The sequence below is a fragment of the Opisthorchis viverrini genome (genome assembly GCF_000715545.1).
Source record: "Opisthorchis viverrini unplaced genomic scaffold opera_v5_92, whole genome shotgun sequence".
NCBI classification, from domain to species: Eukaryota; Metazoa; Platyhelminthes; class Trematoda; order Opisthorchiida; family Opisthorchiidae; genus Opisthorchis; species Opisthorchis viverrini.
In genome coordinates, this window is record NW_008751748.1 from 180,714 (window position 1) to 198,994 (window position 18,281).

At 42.9% G+C, this 18,281-nt stretch overlaps 2 protein-coding genes across 2 annotated transcripts; one reads left to right on the forward strand and one right to left on the reverse strand.

The window, feature by feature from the left end:
* Nucleotides 1-856: 856 nt before the first annotated feature.
* T265_05084 (hypothetical protein) lies at nt 857-11,843 on the reverse strand (the record flags this gene model as incomplete). The annotated part of the gene is made up of 10 exons (XM_009170001.1): nt 857-1,048; nt 5,684-5,726; nt 5,969-6,210; nt 8,467-8,474; nt 10,542-10,680; nt 10,772-10,810; nt 10,938-10,994; nt 11,109-11,141; nt 11,225-11,749; nt 11,784-11,843. The coding sequence occupies 10 exons, from the start codon at nt 11,841-11,843 to the stop codon at nt 857-859; spliced, it is 1,338 nt and encodes a 445-aa protein (XP_009168265.1).
* T265_05083 (hypothetical protein) lies at nt 8,171-8,941 on the forward strand (the record flags this gene model as incomplete). Its single annotated transcript, XM_009170000.1, has 1 exon — nt 8,171-8,941. The coding sequence occupies one exon, from the start codon at nt 8,171-8,173 to the stop codon at nt 8,939-8,941; it is 771 nt and encodes a 256-aa protein (XP_009168264.1).
* Nucleotides 11,844-18,281: the final 6,438 nt, after the last annotated feature.

The following is an 18,281-nucleotide window of genomic DNA, read 5'->3' on the forward strand; positions in this document are numbered from 1 at the left end:
GACTGGAAAATCCTGACAGGCGGGCCAGTCGATCGACTCAGCTGGGAGGTCTTTTGAGGCATCGGGCAAAATAATCACATCACTCAACTGTGAACATGTTCACCTGTTCAGATGCAAAAATTCGGATGCGTCAAGCATGAGCGGGTGAAGTATTGGTAACACGCTCACCTCCTGTCAGACGTGCGGAGTTCAAACCCTGGGGCGACCCATGATCTGAACTCTGATTCGCTCTGATAAGAGCGAAACTCGAGTCCAGTGCTTGCTTCCAGAATAATTTCGCCAGGCCAGCAGGAAGATTGTTCAAACAAGAGTGATGTGAGCATCAACACTAACCAATGACGTGAAACAGACTTATTTTGACCATTTGTACGATAGACGAGGAAACTTTTGTAGTTTTTAAAGCGTGAATTCGCTAATGCGGGATAAAACAGGTTGCTGTGAAAAATGATCTCAGCATACGGGTTTCGCCACAACTAGTTACCATGTACAACTGATCTGAACTGAACAAAAACAGGGAATATCATCGCCCTTCATGATAAACTTTCAGACAGTCGTTTTATCCTGGATCCAGAGACCTACTGGTACGTACATAGCAGGCATACGAAAACTGAAAAAGGAGCTAGTAACGCGAACGGGGAACAGAAGATCATCAGCGATAGAAAAAACGCTGTACGACGGGAGACAAATCATGTAACAGTATTAAGAATTAAGCTCTGGAGGATAAATTTGTAATCATCAGGCGGGCAAGGTATGAACCACGCAGTTTTTATGTGCTGGTGTTCTTGATTTTACGTGCGTATCATTGCCGCGGAACGGTCATTTCGGGAAGCGGTTGATCATAGTTGAATTTATTTTGTCAGAAATCCCAACAGACACTTTGAAGACTAATTTTACAGGTGTTCTCACGTCGCCTAATCAATATATCTCTCAGGAACCCAAGGTGGATGTTAAAAGATACTAACAAAAGCCGAAAGCACCGCTTACTAATAGTTATTTCTGTCGCCCACTGAAGAAGACCGGCGAAAGACACAAAACAACCGGCAAGGCGCTGGATTTTTGGATAACCAGATTAGCAATATTAAGGAAAGTGTCGTTGGAAATAAATCAGTCCTCAGAATTTTAGGAAAGCTTTACCAGCGTGTTCATGTCATGTCAAGAGGGAGGGGATTACAAAACTGAGATACTTTATACAAGTAACATGAGGTGGAGGGTAAATGCGGATTGCAGTTTGGGCCATAGTAAGCCTCAGAATGAACACTTTTTCGTCGCGTTCTGATAGGCTAATCAACAATGCCATGCCTTTTTCATCGACATACAGCTTTAATGTCCTGCTCAGACAAACAGGCATCCGGTGTTGTAAAACAGGCTTCATCAGTCACATATTGTGTCACGCTTCCCTATCCGTCAACTTTCATAGTCCATTTAGAAAGTGGATAGAACCGGTGACGAAACATCTCCTTGGGATGCACCAATTTCCTTGGCGGTAGTCTTCGAAAACTGTCAACAAATTTTAACGTGCTACTGCGTGGTAAAGTAAAGTAGTGGTGTTAGAGGGACAGAAGAAGCTTCTTGATTTCCATTCCAGAGACTGTATGTGTCTGAAGTTTCCAACGAACTCAATTGAAGTCCATAAAACAGACCCGGAAACACATCACAAGCCTCCAGAATTGTGTGCACTGAATCTGTAGTAAATTCTTGGTAAATTACCTTGTACAAAATTTGATTCAAATGACTGGAGAAGCTCAGTGGTGGCTTAAAAAATGCCAAGCAGTAGTCGCGCCAGCACTTTCAACAATGTAGAAGTGCATAAAGTTGGACGCCATTTTTGTGGACAACTAGAATCACAGTCGTTTGGTTATTGGAGCTATTCTGACAATTTTCCGCTTGCCAACATAATTTCATTAAAACACGATTAAACAAGTGGTAAAGCGGGACGGAGGCACCGTATCCGGCCCACTGGCTTTGTTCGGGAGGATTTTCTCCAGTTCAAAATAGACTTCTTATTATGATAGCGCCGTTGACTTTATATTTGAGATGTGCGGTGGCGAGCATTGTTCCGACCGGAGATCTTGATGTGCCTCACCCTTCTGGCCCAAAAACCTCCTATTGCGTTCCATGTATATCCACCACCGAACTGTACGAGGAAGCTGATGGGGATGGCATTTAGGCTGTTTATTTTTGACTTAATTTGAGTAAAAACGTTCCCCATAGTCTTATTGTCAGTTTCAAAGGATTGCTTTTTGAGAGCGCCTGAGTTTTTTTTAGTGTAGGTCAGGTGAAATGGTCAGGGTTCACATCCAGGATCCCCTACGGACAACATAAATGCAGACGAACATGCAGGAGAGATGGAACCACGCAACATTGTACAGATAAGTCCTCGTCTTCGAAAACTATAAAATATATAGCCTCCATTACATCTCTAAAATGGTCAAGTAAACATGTAATCCGAAAACGCATTCGAATCCGACGTTTAGAATGATGCGTTGATCAGACATGAATCAAAGCGCACTGAACCTGCAGGGGTGCAGGTCGGGTTGCTAGTGAAACCAGGTATGAGGTTTGCCGTCTTCGTCATTTAAATAAATTCGTCACTAACAGTTGCACAGAACCTCTACTGTGTAGAAGCGATCCGCCTTACTATTTTTTATATGTCGCGCAGATCATACAAGTTGCCGGGTTGAGCTTGATGGATCGGCTGATCAATACAGGGCTTGTTCTGAGAAGTGGTATACTTATTTGCACGCGCAAAGTTCCTCATAGAATCCAATCGTGAACTTTTTCAGCTGTTTGGTCCTATGGCTGAAAAATCTGCCTCCGTACGTTGATAACACGAACAACCCCATCTGCTTTCATCCTCCACAATCTCATTCAGGCACGTGGACAAACTCATTAGGTAGTTAAGCCGATTTGATTGTTTAGATTTGATCAAAGTAATGAGTGTTTAAGGACAGCCTTGAACGAGAGTGATCGTGACAAACCTGAAAACTAGAGAAGTCTATCTATTTCGAGACCCCATGTTAAAATTTTAACAAGATCTTACCAACTGAGTGGAGTGCATATCGTGACTGTAGTATTGACAGAGATTTTACGCCCTACATATGTATTTGATCACAACTCTGACTGTTCCCCTAGTTAACTTGTAACACGGGTGTCAAACAAATTGTACTAAATTGTGCTAACTCTTTCATCGAGCTGCTCGACTGTTCGGCCGACTTCAAAACAGCTATGCACGTTCACCTGATTTGGCAATGTATTGGACTACTGGATCATTATTAGTGGAACTGCTTGCGGTACCCGAGCAATTCTCAGATAGTGGGTAAGATAAGACTTGGCGCTTCTAAACAATTGGCTCAACAGCACATCTGAAACAGTTTGTGTGTTTCAAAGAAGAGCGTATACGCGTCTATGTCAATGCGGAGCAATGTGAGAGGAAGTAAAAATAATTCTTGACATAACCCTTGAACATAAACTGCGTTGGATCAGAGTATAATTCACACATTCAAATGCTCTTCAGAAGATGGTTCCATTAAGGAGAGTAGAAAAGAGACGTTTAATCACAGCTGTAAGCACAACGTCACCGAAGCCCAAGTAAGAAGTCTAAAGGAACGCAATCATGTTCCATTCCCGATTTTAGCCGAAGATGCCGTAGCTTTGAGATGAACAAATAAGCTAATCCTAGAACTGCTCCAAATTAGTTGCTGCTGGTTTATCTTCATGTCCGATTTTGCGGTTGAACCATCATTCAATTAGGTGTACCCATAAATAAATGCTGCTCACGAAGTAACTTTTGGAATAACTAACAGCTCACAATACGTTGCGCATCTCGCTAATGTCACTTGTCGTATAATGAATGCATTTTACTCCACTTCCATTTGCAGACACGATGAACATTCTATCGGCGACGAATCACCTTTTCACGTCTTCTCTGGGGAAACACATGGGCGTGCTTTTTACAGTAGGTTTTCAGGGCAGGACAAGGCTGATCTCAAATTTCACATCTAACATCCACCCACTATTTTTTGTAAATGATCCGCTAATCCACAGCGGCGTCATGTCCAAGGAAGTTTGATGGTTTTGCGTCTGACTTATTGTACACAAGTTTGGGCTGGTTCTAACAAATGTCCTGTTCCGAACAAAGCTTTTCCAGTAGCTTTTCAGGACACATAACTGGAATTCGGGGCAACGACTTTTAGCTCGTTTTGCTCTCATTAACATTCCCTACGGTTAATTCAGACGGGCAACTATCCATTGCAATATATCCAGCTGACCACGTAGAAGTCAGGGTTATTTCCAAGGAGTGTGAATGTAAGCCACAACCGTATCTGAACGCGTACTCTCCCAGTGTTTCCCACATACCAAGTTGCGACAACACAAAATCTGGTGTAATCACTGTGGCGTGCAAACTGTGGAAGCACAGTGGAACAGTGAAAAGGAAGGAAACTTCATTAGCCGAAATCCAGTAGACAAACCAACGGATATCACCAGTACAGAAATGACAATCCATGTACACTACATGAACGTAAAAATAAACTGTACGATAACTAAGTGAAGTTTGTGACTTTTGTATGCTGAAATCTCCTGGGATTATTCTGAGGACATCCGGGGATCAAGTTCCAAGCATAATGGAACTAGTTTTAAAATCTTCCTGTAACTATTTGGAAGGTCCGTTGGGATGGAATTAAGGTATCTTAAAGGGTGAAAACTCATCGGTACGCGCAATATCGTGTACCATCTTGAAGAAGTGAAGTCAATAACCCAGTTATCGAGACATATGGTGTGGGCACTGTACCCCTCCTTCATTTTCTTTTCAAAGTATGATGACTTCACTCTTCACTCTCGGGGCGAATACTGTGTGTGTATGTGCGTCACTCTGGCTAGACATAAGAGCTAACTGACAGTCTCACTGGGTTGCAATCAGAACCCCGATACGGAGAACACGAATGAAACTCAACGTCATAGTGAGCCAACGCAAGTAGTAGTCCAATATCCAAGACCACTCAAATCTGATTCGGCGCGAAAATTCAGTCGATAGGTTTTTCACCGGCTCACAGGCGAAAGAATTATAGGGCCTGACAGCCCACTAAGCAATAAACAGGGGCATAATCTGGTACGAAGCATCACTTCTAGCGGTGTGGGTATGGATCCTCAGCACGTCAACGATGTAGTCACGTGTCGTACAAATTGTGTAGATTCTTTTACAGTACATGACAGCCCGTTAGTTTCTGTCCCATCGACATGGTTTTAATTTAGTCTGAACAAGCCTGAAGCACTTACACGCAACCATTTTTCGTTATTGACTGCCTGCTGCTTAAATATCAGTGACTGGTTGCTGTTGAAGGCAGAATTTTTCAGAATGTTAAGCAAAGAAGATAATGAGAGATGAGTTTTCTAGAGAGGAACTTAACCTAGAACTGGCTCTGAGTAAGACGTCGTAAGTAGATTAAAATAAAAAACACTCTTCAGGCGTCATGGGATGGCTCATTTCCGGTTTAAGTACAAGTCCATCTGAGTAGTAGCAATGAACAAGCAGCCATTACTCCCTCCTTTTTCTCATTGTGAATTACACCACTGAGACATTCTACGCCAAACAAATGTGAGACCATTCGTTTTCTGGATATATTTTCGGGCCACTCAAACTCAGATAATTTTTTTCAAAAAATATATGAGATTACGTGCCACCTACCACAGTATGATGACTTTTTACATCAACTACATGAGTTTTTTTCCTAAAAAGAGAATGAGAGTTGTCAAGGGCGTGTTTTCCATTTAGATTTTTAGAAAGTAGTGCTTTTCGATTGGTTCGCATTCTGTAGTTTGTCGCAACTGAACAGTGACAGCCTTCGAAGCACACCCTAATGATTTTAAGTGTTTGACCATCGATGTCTTCGGAGCATTGCCCGAATCTGGTGGGAACACCGGATCAGCAATGCTGAATTACGTCGAATGGTATTCGGGAGAAATAACTCACCCTCGACAGATGAACTGATCATACTGCATAGGTTGCGCTGGCTTGGTCACGTGCTGCGTATGCCAGTCGACCGACTTCCTCGAAGGGCTCTTTTCGCAGAAACACGTGGAGGGTGGAAGAGAGTCAGAGGTGGTCAAACAATGACTTGGCAGCGAAGTATGAAAGCCATCACCAGCAAACTCAGCTGCGCTGGTCACTGCCGTCTTCCTGGATGGGGACCCCGAGACGGGCCACATCAATGGCTAGAGACATTGTCAGGTAAGGCCCATTCGCACCCTTAATGGCGCTCGTGCATCCAAGCTATTGCCTTCAATGCATAGCTCTCTTCCCAATCCCCCCACTTTACAGCCCACTGACAGTGCTGGATTTATGCACCAATTTATCATCTCCCGCAGCTACCTACCCCCCCCCAATCATCGGTGAACGAAACTGTAGCAGCTACAACCACCGTACGACGTGTACGCGTTATCACAGCTGACAATGATGGTGATGATGACTAAGTACGAATAAAACTCAAACCTCCAGTTAACCAGACCACAACGACAGTACTTTGGTAAGACAGTAAGAATTCCGCCATTAGGACCACTGAAGGCGCATCGGCCCTATGTATGCACCGTTAACGAAAGACAGCGAATAGATTTGCGGTATGTCCGCTTATGTTTCGAAGGCTTGTACACCCTTTCGCATCACAAGCTTTGTTTCTCTCTAAACTGTAAAGGTAGCCCACACCAACGGTGATCGGGACAGGCTTAAACTAACTTGAACCTGAAGTTTTATTTTATCACTGAGAATACCGCAAACAATCTGCGTATCCTACACTTTTTCGATCCAATTCAGGATCCCGCACAGGTCAATCAACGGCGTCGATGAAAGGAATCCGATGATAAGTAAAGAGTGTGAGATACTGCGGATGCAACGTTTACTGGGACAGTGTCGTATTTTTCTGCCAGGCTTTTCCGCTGTGATGTACAGTTTAACTGTCACGCACTGACCATCCTGTTCGAAGCAACTCTTGCCAAGTCCCCTTTGAATACGACCTTAGGGGCTTTTCCGTCCTCCTCACCGGCTATTTGTACCAAACCAGGGTATAGGACAAAAACCATTAAAAACTCTCAGTTTTACTTCTCGTTCAGTTGTCCGCTTTCTCTAAGTGGAAATGATTCCCCCCTTTGGAGTCCGGCATTGAGGCTTCGCGTCACATAGTTTGTTGACCGTCGTGAATGGATGAACCTATCATCTATCTGCCATCTGAACACTGCATACTTCGTTCAGAATGAGTGGAACGTGTATTTGGACAGCTGCCGTGGATGATGAAAAAAACTCTTCCAAGGTTTGTATATAGTTCAAAGGTTATTTTCAAAGGTTACCGGAGTTGAGTGTCTTGAGTGTCTTTCAACAATCCATAACCCCACAGAAACCAGTTACACGTGCCTCCTGGAGTTGAGGCCGTCATTCGTGATTTCCGTCATGATGCTATTTCTATTTCCTGATATTTGGGGTCATGTGACTATGCGTACGTCTAACACACCTCCGTATTGCGTTATTATCTCCTTACAGGACAGGCATTTACAGTCACTCATCACCAGCTTTTCATTTTCTGTGCACTTCGGGATTTGGAGGCCAGCCTATCAAAGAATAGTTGAATTTCCGAAGCATTTATTTGACTATGTTCATTCATGGGCGAAACGTTGTACCCTGCCGAAAATTCTTGTACAACTATTTGTTTTCACTTCCTACACGCATCCAAGTTTATTACAGAAAGCCACTGTAACGATCCGGTTCACGATTACTGAGTCCAGTGATGAATCTGAGATAAATTGATCGAACGATGAATTGGCTACAGATAATAATACTAGTTACTTCTACAAAAACAATAATTTCACTTGTGTGCTTGAGCGAGCCAGACATCTCTCTTCTGGGACGTTTCGGCCAAAAGCAATACTGTCACATTTCGTGAATTGTGAACCCTTTTATGGGATATTACATATACTATATCAGTTTTTGTCCAATGCAGTATAAAAAACCAGTGTTTGACGCTTGGTCGAAAACAGCTAGACTGGTCTGCAGGCCACATAGACCGGATGAAAACTCAGCCACTGCAAATTATTTAATTATGTTGTTGGTCTTGGTGAACAACATTTTAAAGCGTGTGGCACAGGAAATTGCCGTAAAGAATCCGTTTAGACTGGCGATGGCCCGAAAATGGGCCAGGTGTCTCCCTCTGAGTCCGCTTTCCGTTCTTGTGTCAAAATGGTTGTTTCTCAACCGATGAATCCATCTGGTAGTCACCTAGCTGCTGCGTTCACTGGGGCTTCATTGCCGTTCGAAAGGAATTCGTCTCCACCGGCGCGTTCTCGTGATGCACCCAAATTAACTCAGGTCGCTGGGTCTAAGGGAGCCATATCCGACCGCACAAAAATCTTCAAACAGGATGCTAAACCCAATTTAACTCAGGTGGCCAGTGAATATGCTCGTCAGAAGCAAATGTTTGGACTTACCGGCCTGCCTGTAAAGCGGAAACGTGGAAGGCCGCGCGAATACACCACGTTGACTGTTTTTCAGACGCCACCGGCCACACGTTCTTCCCAGCATTCCGGCGTTTCCACTGCACGAAACAGTATGCCTTCTTTTTCCTACACTACGGCCACACCGGGCTCACAACCCACACAGTCAGCAACGACACCAACGATTGCTTCTTCAACCGTCATGCCCACTCTTTCAATCTATACACCCCTTACCGTGGGCGCTCCTCTGCCTGAACTTTACTCAGCTGGTCTGCTTCTTCCAGGCCCCAACATGCCTTTGAATAATTTGGACACAGCTGTGACACGAACGGACTCTCCAGTTACAGGTAATGTGTATTCTAGTTCCACAAGTTATACCTTAGCGATGACCGTCTCTAGCCAACATGTATGGCTTCGTAATGCACAGTTTACGCCACGAAACTCAAGCCGAATCCATACTGATCACTGATCAAAACTCCATAATCATTTCTATCCATTAGCTACTGTATCTGTCGATTTGGATACAGCTGTGGTCACATTATAGCTTACAGAAGGCCTCAGAAGAAGACCGAAAGCTCTCGTTCAGACGGAACTGTCCACCGCACCATCGCCTGGGTGTTAAGTTGGCTTCCAGCAGAATATTCATGTGGACTATTAAGTGTTCTTCGTATGCACGTAGATCATCTGTATTGAAATGAGGGATAGACATCAAGGTTATCAACAGTGATGCCTTAATGAGTAAGAGATCACCCGCGGCGAAAGTGACTCAACCTAAGACGTTGGTAGACACTTTCTTAACCCCGCTTTCCTTGAACGGTATGACAAAGTAACGTCCGGTGAAACGAAGTGGGATTGCTAGGGATCGTAGTTAAACTAATAATCAAGAAGCCGAAGTGATCTCCTGATTTGGATCCAACTATCAGGAGTATCCAACACATGTACCGAAGTTCTGCACATGTGAATTAGGTCGAAATGGCTTACATCATTGCATGAGAGCTTCGAGCCTGTTGCTAGTAGTTGAAAAAGCTATATATGAAAGTCACCTGAACCCAGTATACAGAGAAATCATTGCAGCTTCTCACAACAGGATGCCTAAATATTAACTTGCTTTGTACTGCTGACAGGAAATCGGAGGAATGATACTTCGAATAACTACGCTACAAAATATGTTGCCCAAATGACGAAATCACGGTTGTCGTTCCGGAATACTCTGTGGTTAGACTGTTCAGCGTATATTTAGGATGCCATCTCCGTCAAAAAATTGACGCTATAATGGCAATGCTCAAATACGACACAAGAACAGAAGCTCCAATAAACTGGAGACAGGAATACAGGCAGATGTAGTGACTTCAAAGTGGGACTTCTGAAAATTTCCTTGCTTGAATACCCTGGAGACTGTCATTGTCTAGGGTTTGTACTGGTCTTATTAGTGCTTCGCAATCCCTTAGCAATCTCTTACATTTATATTGTTACCCAGATAGCAATATTTAAGACTAAATATAGGTGGTTTTCACCGAAGGAGTCCAAAGCCACAACTAAAATCCCATTCAATCAACAAACTTCTTTGAAGGCGTCCACTGCATAGCTCCGAAAATCAGTTTCTCCATCAACATCTATCCAACCTTTTCGACCCTAACAAGAGTAGGGAGATATAGTGCCAGGAAATTAATTGTATTTGTGCAAAAGAATAAATACAGAGCACAGAAATGCGTGCAGAAAGTGTGCCAGCTTATGGTATGACGAAAACAGGTGCAGTGCCTGAACTCTCAGTTGACTTCTCTATGACAGTTCTACCGATATACATCGGAAACGATGAAACGCATGGGAAATATAGATGTATGTATAGAAAATACAGTTCGTAGGGTAATGTAACTGGTTGTGGCCGTTTTTTGGTCAAGCTTCCCTGCCAACCTTGTTCTTGTGATTATTCTACCGCTTTTACAGCGTTTGGAAGTTGAACCGGCTTCTCCGAACTAAGTGGAACTAGAACAATTGAAACGGAATTTCGGTTAGTGCACTAGAATACCAGTCGGGTCACCAAACTCATAACTCAGATGAGTATCAGATACCTGATTCGAGTGGGGAGGATTTCACTTCCGGGTGACTGCTGGCCTCTGACTCCGTCTTGACTCCACTTGAAGCGGTCTCGGTTAGAGGTTTTTCCAATTTTTCCTGGACTGATTCATGTTCCACCTCAACATCTTCCGCCTGAAAACAAAGTACATTAACAGTGTTTTTGTACATATCACCACGCATTTGCTCGACAGAAAGTTCCACGTGATTGCATACGTAAACTTACTGTGTCTGAAGTACACTTTTCCTTCTTGCATCCTTGTGACTGTAAATTTTTTAGGAAATATAGATTAGATGTACAAATTCAATCAATAACTAGTGAATAGCAGTGCAGTATTTAAAACGCATTTATTCGAAGTTCAATCAGCGACGTTTGAAATAAGATGGCTCACCTTTGGCAAGTGCATTGTCACATTCTTCTTCAGCCATTTCATAACACCTCCCTTTTTCTAAAAAAAAGGTTAGAGTTTGATGTTGATTCAACTATTCGATATTTACTATCGGTTTTAGACAACACTCACAATATACAGACATTCACATATTCCGAAAAAAGATCTACTTACCTTTTCACCTTTTTCACCTTCTGATGTATGGACCTGGAAACACAAAAAACACAGAAGTTTTAAAAAACATGTTGTAAATAATCATCATGAACTTTTAATACTGGGTCATCACTTACTTCGTCCGCTGCCCCTTCTTCTGTTTCCCGTACATCAACCGCAGTTGCTTCCGTCAGTTCCTGGACGGGTTTCACCTTTTCCTTACCTTCGGCTTCTTCCTTTTTTAAGATTTCAGCTTTATCTGCTTCGGGCTTCGTGCTTTCCGATGCGTGTGCTTTTATACCCAAGAATTCACTGACTTTGTCCTTAACGGAAGCCATAGGATTCTTTGGTTCTTTGGTTTCTGTGTCTTCTGTGGCTTCTTTCTTCTGTTCTCCTTCTTCCGTTGCTGGCTTTTCGGACTCCGTTTCTTTAGATTTGATCCCAAAGAATCCGCTGACTTTTTCCTTCACGGTGCTCGCATAATGCTTCGTTTCTTTGCCTTCGGTTTCCACTGACTGTTCTGTGACCTCTTTCTTGTGCTCCAATTTCTCTGCAACTTTCTTTTCTAGCACTTCCGGCTTGATATCAGTGAGTTCTGGTGCAGTTGCTTCCAACTTCTTAGGTTCCTCTACCTCAACCAGGGTTGCAACCTGTTCCTCAACCTGTATGTTACGAGGTACCGAATGAATCACTTACCTTCTCGGTTGATACCCCAAGATTTTCAACAGCGGATTCCGCTTTGTCTTCGCTAGACATGACTTTGGGGATGACGAAGAAACAAAGGCTTTACAAAAGTCGGCCAAGTTTACTTGTGTGGCTTGTTTTATATCGCTTTCCAAAGCTGCAGATTGCTCCATCATTGGCTGAATCCAGCGGACTGACCCCGATCGTCCACAAACACTGTGTACAGCCAGCAATCAGTGTAATCGAATCACGTCCACTGCAATTTTTTAGGGTGTTGGCAACCAGACAAAAGAGTGAAGTTGCACGTGAGCACATGCACTTGTATGTGATTGCTATGTTAGACAAGTGACCCGTTTTGATAATAAATTTTCATATCGGGTTCATTAACAATTTTGGTCGCTCGAGTACATGACTCATTACATCATGTATTTGTGAATCGATGGTGTGTAAGGGTGCATACACTTAGCGGGTGGTTGTTCGGCTTATCTGATAACCGATAGTTTGTCGACTGGTTGTGTATGAATGAGACTATAAGCCATGCGAAGGATGCCATTCAGAAGTTTAAAAACCACTGGCTAGTTGGTATTTTGAAAGGATAGGCGAAAGCTAATGGTTGTGTCTGCCTTCGCAGCGATACTTTTAAAAAACAATGCGTGTGGTGAGCTGCAGATACAACAACAGACTCTACTGTTTTCACACCTCGATTGTCCAGACCAATGTGTAACTTAACTGGAAGTATCTCTAACTTGCTATGAGAAAACCATCGATCAGCTGCTACGGTTACGACCAATGTGTAACTTAACTGGAAGTATCTTTAACTTGCTATGAGAAGAAAACCATCGATCAGCTGCTACGGTTATGTTATCCCGCTATGTTCCTGTCAGTGATGGAAAGTGTGACGAGCTACTTGCTAGAAAGACATTCGAGTGAAGGCAGCCAGCTTCAGCAAATCAGGTTAGAAGGTTCAACAAGCAATCCAGTACGGTACTGTTCACGTTGGGTGGCGGAGATGACCCAAGTGAAAGTCGATACTGCACGTGAAAGGTTCAAACGCTGATGTATGCGTCAACCCATAGTTTGGTTGTTAAAGAGGAAAAGTTGTTGAGAAGGCATTTTGAACTCGGCTTCATTATAAATAGCCACTCTGACTTCAACTCACTTGTGAGGATAAGAAAATGGACAACCTGAACAAGATCCGACTAATTCTGTTGGCCTCTTTCACTGGCCTAAGTAGAATTTCGAGAGTCGTTTCGAGGCAGTTAATGTACACGGTCAACTCTATAAAACCACGCTACAAGACCATGAGTAGTTGCTCACATATTGTGTAATGGAATTACCATGAAAGTTTAGAACAACGAGCATACTGTCGATAGCAGTGTCATATGTGGGTTTCTTGGTCGGGTAACGCAGAAATAGTGGTTTAACTGCGGAGTTCCAGAGGAAGCTGTATGTCTGTAATTACGGTCTTGTCTCGTCATTAGGCCTTGGTCGGTCTTAGGCTGGTACCGTAGTTGACAGCCATAGCGCTACAAGGCTCGAGGAGGAAGGAGAACAGCTAACCTGCATTTCATAGGCATTGAAGCGGGGGAATCCGTTCTCCCGTTCTCTTCCAAGACATACCCGGAAGCCGTTCCTCACAGATACTCCACTGATCGCTCAGAGTTTGGATGAAAAAAACCAAAGATCATTCTGCACACTTTCTTATGGTAGGTCAGCACATGCTCGGAATCACTAAGACGTGTGAGGGCTTCCAGGCTCTGGTCTTGTGCAGGCTATAATAAATTCATGTCGGACAGACACATTCGCAGAGCCATTATAGCCTACGGATCAGTAGGCTGTGTGAGGTGTGGGTAAGTGAACCATCTTAAGGTATGCGCAATTTTTCATGCCAATGGGACCAAGGCCAAGCGAGGCTAGTAGTGCGAGTACCTGCCTCTGTGAACGAACAGGGTACAATTATGCTTGAATCAACCGATCATCGATGAACACATTTGGGGCCTTCCGTAGCCTGTCACTCGGGCCTAGTTAGGATCTAAAGTGTGCATCAGCGAAGCTGCCCAGTGCGACACGAAGACTGCGCAGACGACTGGAATGAAGTTTAATATGTACAATCAAAGCTAGCTACATTAAACAGACAAAAATTCAAGTATCCAACTTTAGCCAGAAAAATCTGCAGACATACAGACGAGGCATCACGCTCAGAGAACAGTTTGTGAATGGTTTGAGTTAAGGGAACTGCAACCAGTTACGTTCAGTCTACTCATTGGGAAAAACGAATCAGTATTCCGGACTTCCTTGTATCATTCTGACCAGACACAACGTATGCGCGCGAGAATCGGTCTTCGTAAAACTTGAACTATGACGCATAGGGCGAGCTGATTGGTCGCTTGGTCAGAGTGATAAGCAACTCAACCACAACGTATGCGCGCGAGAATCGGTCTTCATACAACGTGAACTATGACGCACAGGGTGAACTGATTGGTCGCTTGGTCTTTACAATTTTAGGAGAATACACTTAAATGCTAGGGAAACATAGTGATAAATTGGGTTCCAAACTACACCTCTTTTCTGAATTCACGGTCAAGTACCGTTTTGATTCTTGTATTCTTTCGTGAAATTTGGCTTCAGTGCGATTGTTTCAGAACTAGAATAAAGAAAGTCCGGTATGACTGTGACAACTAAAAGATATTTTGAAAAACAGTCACCCTTGAAAAGGTTGTGTGCTCGAGTCACGTCAGGCTCACCAATAATTGGTGCACAGTTGATGGCCACAATATAACTCAGAAAGTATATGCACTAATAACAGTTATTACTCTATTAGATAGTAGTTTACAGTTACTAGCTGCACCCTGATAAAATAAATGCACCACGAACCATGAACTAAACCATAGGGTGACTTATCGTTTGTGGATAACTCGTGAGAGTTCCTGGGTGAGAGTCCGGACGGCGGGAACTTGTTTTATCCGCTGCATAGCTGCTACATGTGTTCCGTAGTTGTACGTGAACTTGAAAGGTCTGGTTGACTGCCTGCCCCCTGTGCGCGCGCGAGTATGCGCGTGGTGACTGTGTTCTGTCTTCCTACACATAAGAAAGTTCGACGTATGTGTAACACATAGAGTCGTTCTGACGCATACAAGACGGGAACCGACTTGTCGGTCTATGTTGCGAACGGGACAGGGATTTGTCACGTGTTTTGTGTTTGGTGGGCAAAGGAGTCACGTGATCCAGTGAGCACGGATGCACTGGACAAATTAAGCGAAGTGGGTCGTAGTAAGAAGAAGTGACCGCTACAAGTTCAACCCTTTTGCATCGTGTTTCTAGGCTTGCATCTAAGGTGAATTTGTGCCAACATCCTTCTGTTAGGCGTTAGTTCAATAACATATCCACGGTGCACAATCTGCTACGCCACATTACTGAACATTGTGAAAGTCGATAACGAGAGACTTTGTGCTACCAAGTTTTTATGTTGAACAGTGTGTTGAGTAAAAAAATTATGTCAACCTGAAACCCACGCCTCATGCCATAAAGGCGCCTTGAAGCGGTTTAGTAAGAATCTAGTTGGAAAACTTCTAAATAGCTTAAAGACACCAGCTTTTACGTTTAGAAGGTAATACCTACTTGGCCATAAAGTCAACCAATTCGGGAATATTTCAGAGAGATCAAACCTTCCAAAAATAATTTCTTCTCAAAACATTCAATAAAACCATTCTGAATGGATTTAGATGGAATCAGTTGAGTAAACCAGAGGTGATTCACTTTTCTTATACAACAAATTCGATTTGTCTCTCAAAGGTTCCTTCGAAAGTGTGCACTTACCAACAAACACGTGATCTAGCAACGACTGAATTATATTTCTTCTTTCTCTGATAGTCCATATGCATGACATCAGCTGACTAGAGTATCCTATTTCCCCAGAGTGCTAGTAGTACGTGGAACCACTCTCAGGCATCACTGTGTTTACTTCCGTGATTATATGTTGCAAAGTGTGTACATGGGAAATCCCTCAGTTACTTCCGGTTGTGCATGCTAAAGACACTTTTCACTCGCTTGTGTCTACGACCTTCAAGCATTGTACAACTGAGAGAAGCTAGGGAAACCTCGTTGGTTAAGATACGAACTTACCGACCGGAAAGGGGTTCAAACCCAATTCCGGCATCTTGATTGCGCCTGTCTAAGCCTAGGCAACTTGATAGTACCTCAGTCATTGCGATTCCATTGGGTATCATGGAACCAAAAGGTAACTGTTGTTAGACCAGAGTGGATCATGTATGCCTCAGATTCTTTTTGCACATCTGAGTATATTTTGGGTGACTGCATCACTTCTGATACAAGCGTCCCCATCCTATGTGACAAGCCAATGCGTGAATGTATTCCAGCCCGCTATATATATATATATATATATATATGCATATGTGAATTTTGCGTGAATGTATACCAGCCCGCTATATATATATATATATATATATATGCATATGTGAATTTTTAATAATATCCCGGAACCAGACCCTAAACACAGCGACCTGGCAACACACGCAGGTCTCACGCTTCTCATGACTCAGCAGGCCCTCACTCTCCAACATAACCAGTTCAATCTTTATAGATTGTTTCGAAAGTGTGCCCTTGGCAAGAATGCCTCCTACAAGTAAATTGCTTTTTTCTTCTGTTGTTTAGTTTTTAAAAATCAAAAACGACCGAAGCCTTAAATTATCCTGAGGAACGTTTCAGACTGATGAGAAGTAAATTGCTTGTGGTGATAGCACTCAATTTTCCAGAATGTTTCGAGAATGCTTTCACCTATTCATCAACCTACTCTGCATTTGAATTGTCGTCAGGTTGAACTCATATCAATGGAGTTTTCAATCCGACCATTATGGTAAAGAACAGCAAACGGTAGCCAGTTTTTTCCATAAAGGAAACTACTCACAAAGTTGCTGAAACCCTTCGAACAGCACACAACCNGTTTGGTCCATCTTGGGGCTCATCAGGTAGGCGCAGTCCCCGAGTTTCCGTCGACCTTATGTTCTACTTGAATCTAAATTGCACTGTTTTCGAGAAATACACTCATTTGCAAATCAATTTGGTTCTCATGAAAGACTCAACTGAATCTCTTGTTTATGATATTCTACAACTGAATATGCTGCACACAGGCCGCCTCATGATTCAGTTAGCACGATATTCGAGTAACCAGTTGGTTCATCGGCAACCTGTCATATTGGAATCGGTTGGTAAAATCTTGTAACCTCGTGATCGTCTTTGGACACATTCAGAAAAATTTGTGTAACAGGATTCTCTCAGAAAAAAAGGTCTATCTAGCTATACCACAGAGTAACTTCTAAGTTGTAATTTCGATTATAAAACGCTATACAGAGTGGATTTTTTCAAAGTATGCTTGAATTTCCCCGTAGTACCTATCGACTATTAAAAAGCGTGATTATAAAAAGACGTTCACAATTCAATGTTCAGGGAAATTATGCATCTCTAGACTACATTCGTTTGACGATCCTTACCTGACTGTAACCGACAGTCGGTTGTCAACGGATTCTTATCAATCTGCTGATAAGTAATGGCTACGAAAGTAACCACTCGAACTATCTGTGGATGCTGTTTTGCTGAAACCGCTGTGTGGTTTGGGTCGATGTGATTTGACTTTCAAAACGACTGTACCGTGATAAAACTACATGTTATTGGCAGTCCAACTTTAGATGCATGGAATGCTCTATGTCCGTGGTCAGTTGCTATCGATGTTGTTTTTGACGGCATCGTGTTTGTGTTTATTTTTGTTTTCGTTGTTTGGTGCGTTTGCTGGGGTTTACTCGGCTCGAACTCGCAAATGTTATCAGTTGTGGTCTATTAAGAATTTGGCAGTGACAGTTGTTGTGTCTGTGTGCTAGCTGGGTGATTAAGGAGCTTGATGGAATTTATTATATCACGCCTGATAGTCTACCAGTTGAGTGCGAAAACCTCAGAGAAAAAGACAACGGACACCTGATGAAGATCACTGCAAACGAACCGATGGAAGAAAGAGCGCTGTGGCTCACTCGGCTACAACAGGGAGAAAATTAAATTTCAGTGAAATGTGATAGAATACAGTTTGTTAGGACTTGACCGTCTTTACAACACTGAAATCACTGAGCTGACTATTCGGAGTAGCAATTCCAGCCCCATAATAGGTGCTTTTATCTCTTAATCATTCTCATCAGATCACAAATTAATTTTACAAGAGACAGGATTTCCATCCTCAGCAACTGGCTAGTTATCAATTCATTCTTTCCTTCTGCAAGCATAAATTTTGGTGTATTTTTACAAGTTAAGTCCCGAATCTTCACCGGTTATCACTACTCCCAGACTGGGGATCTATGAAAAGGCGAGAGTACACCATTGGTCCTGTTGTCAAAAGTAATTTGCAAGGAAGTGGCTGATGTCCAAATGAAAGACAATGCTTATGTTCTTTCTAGATGCACTTAATGAATCAACCTGGTTAGAGATGAAGGTAACCGTCGATATACTGGG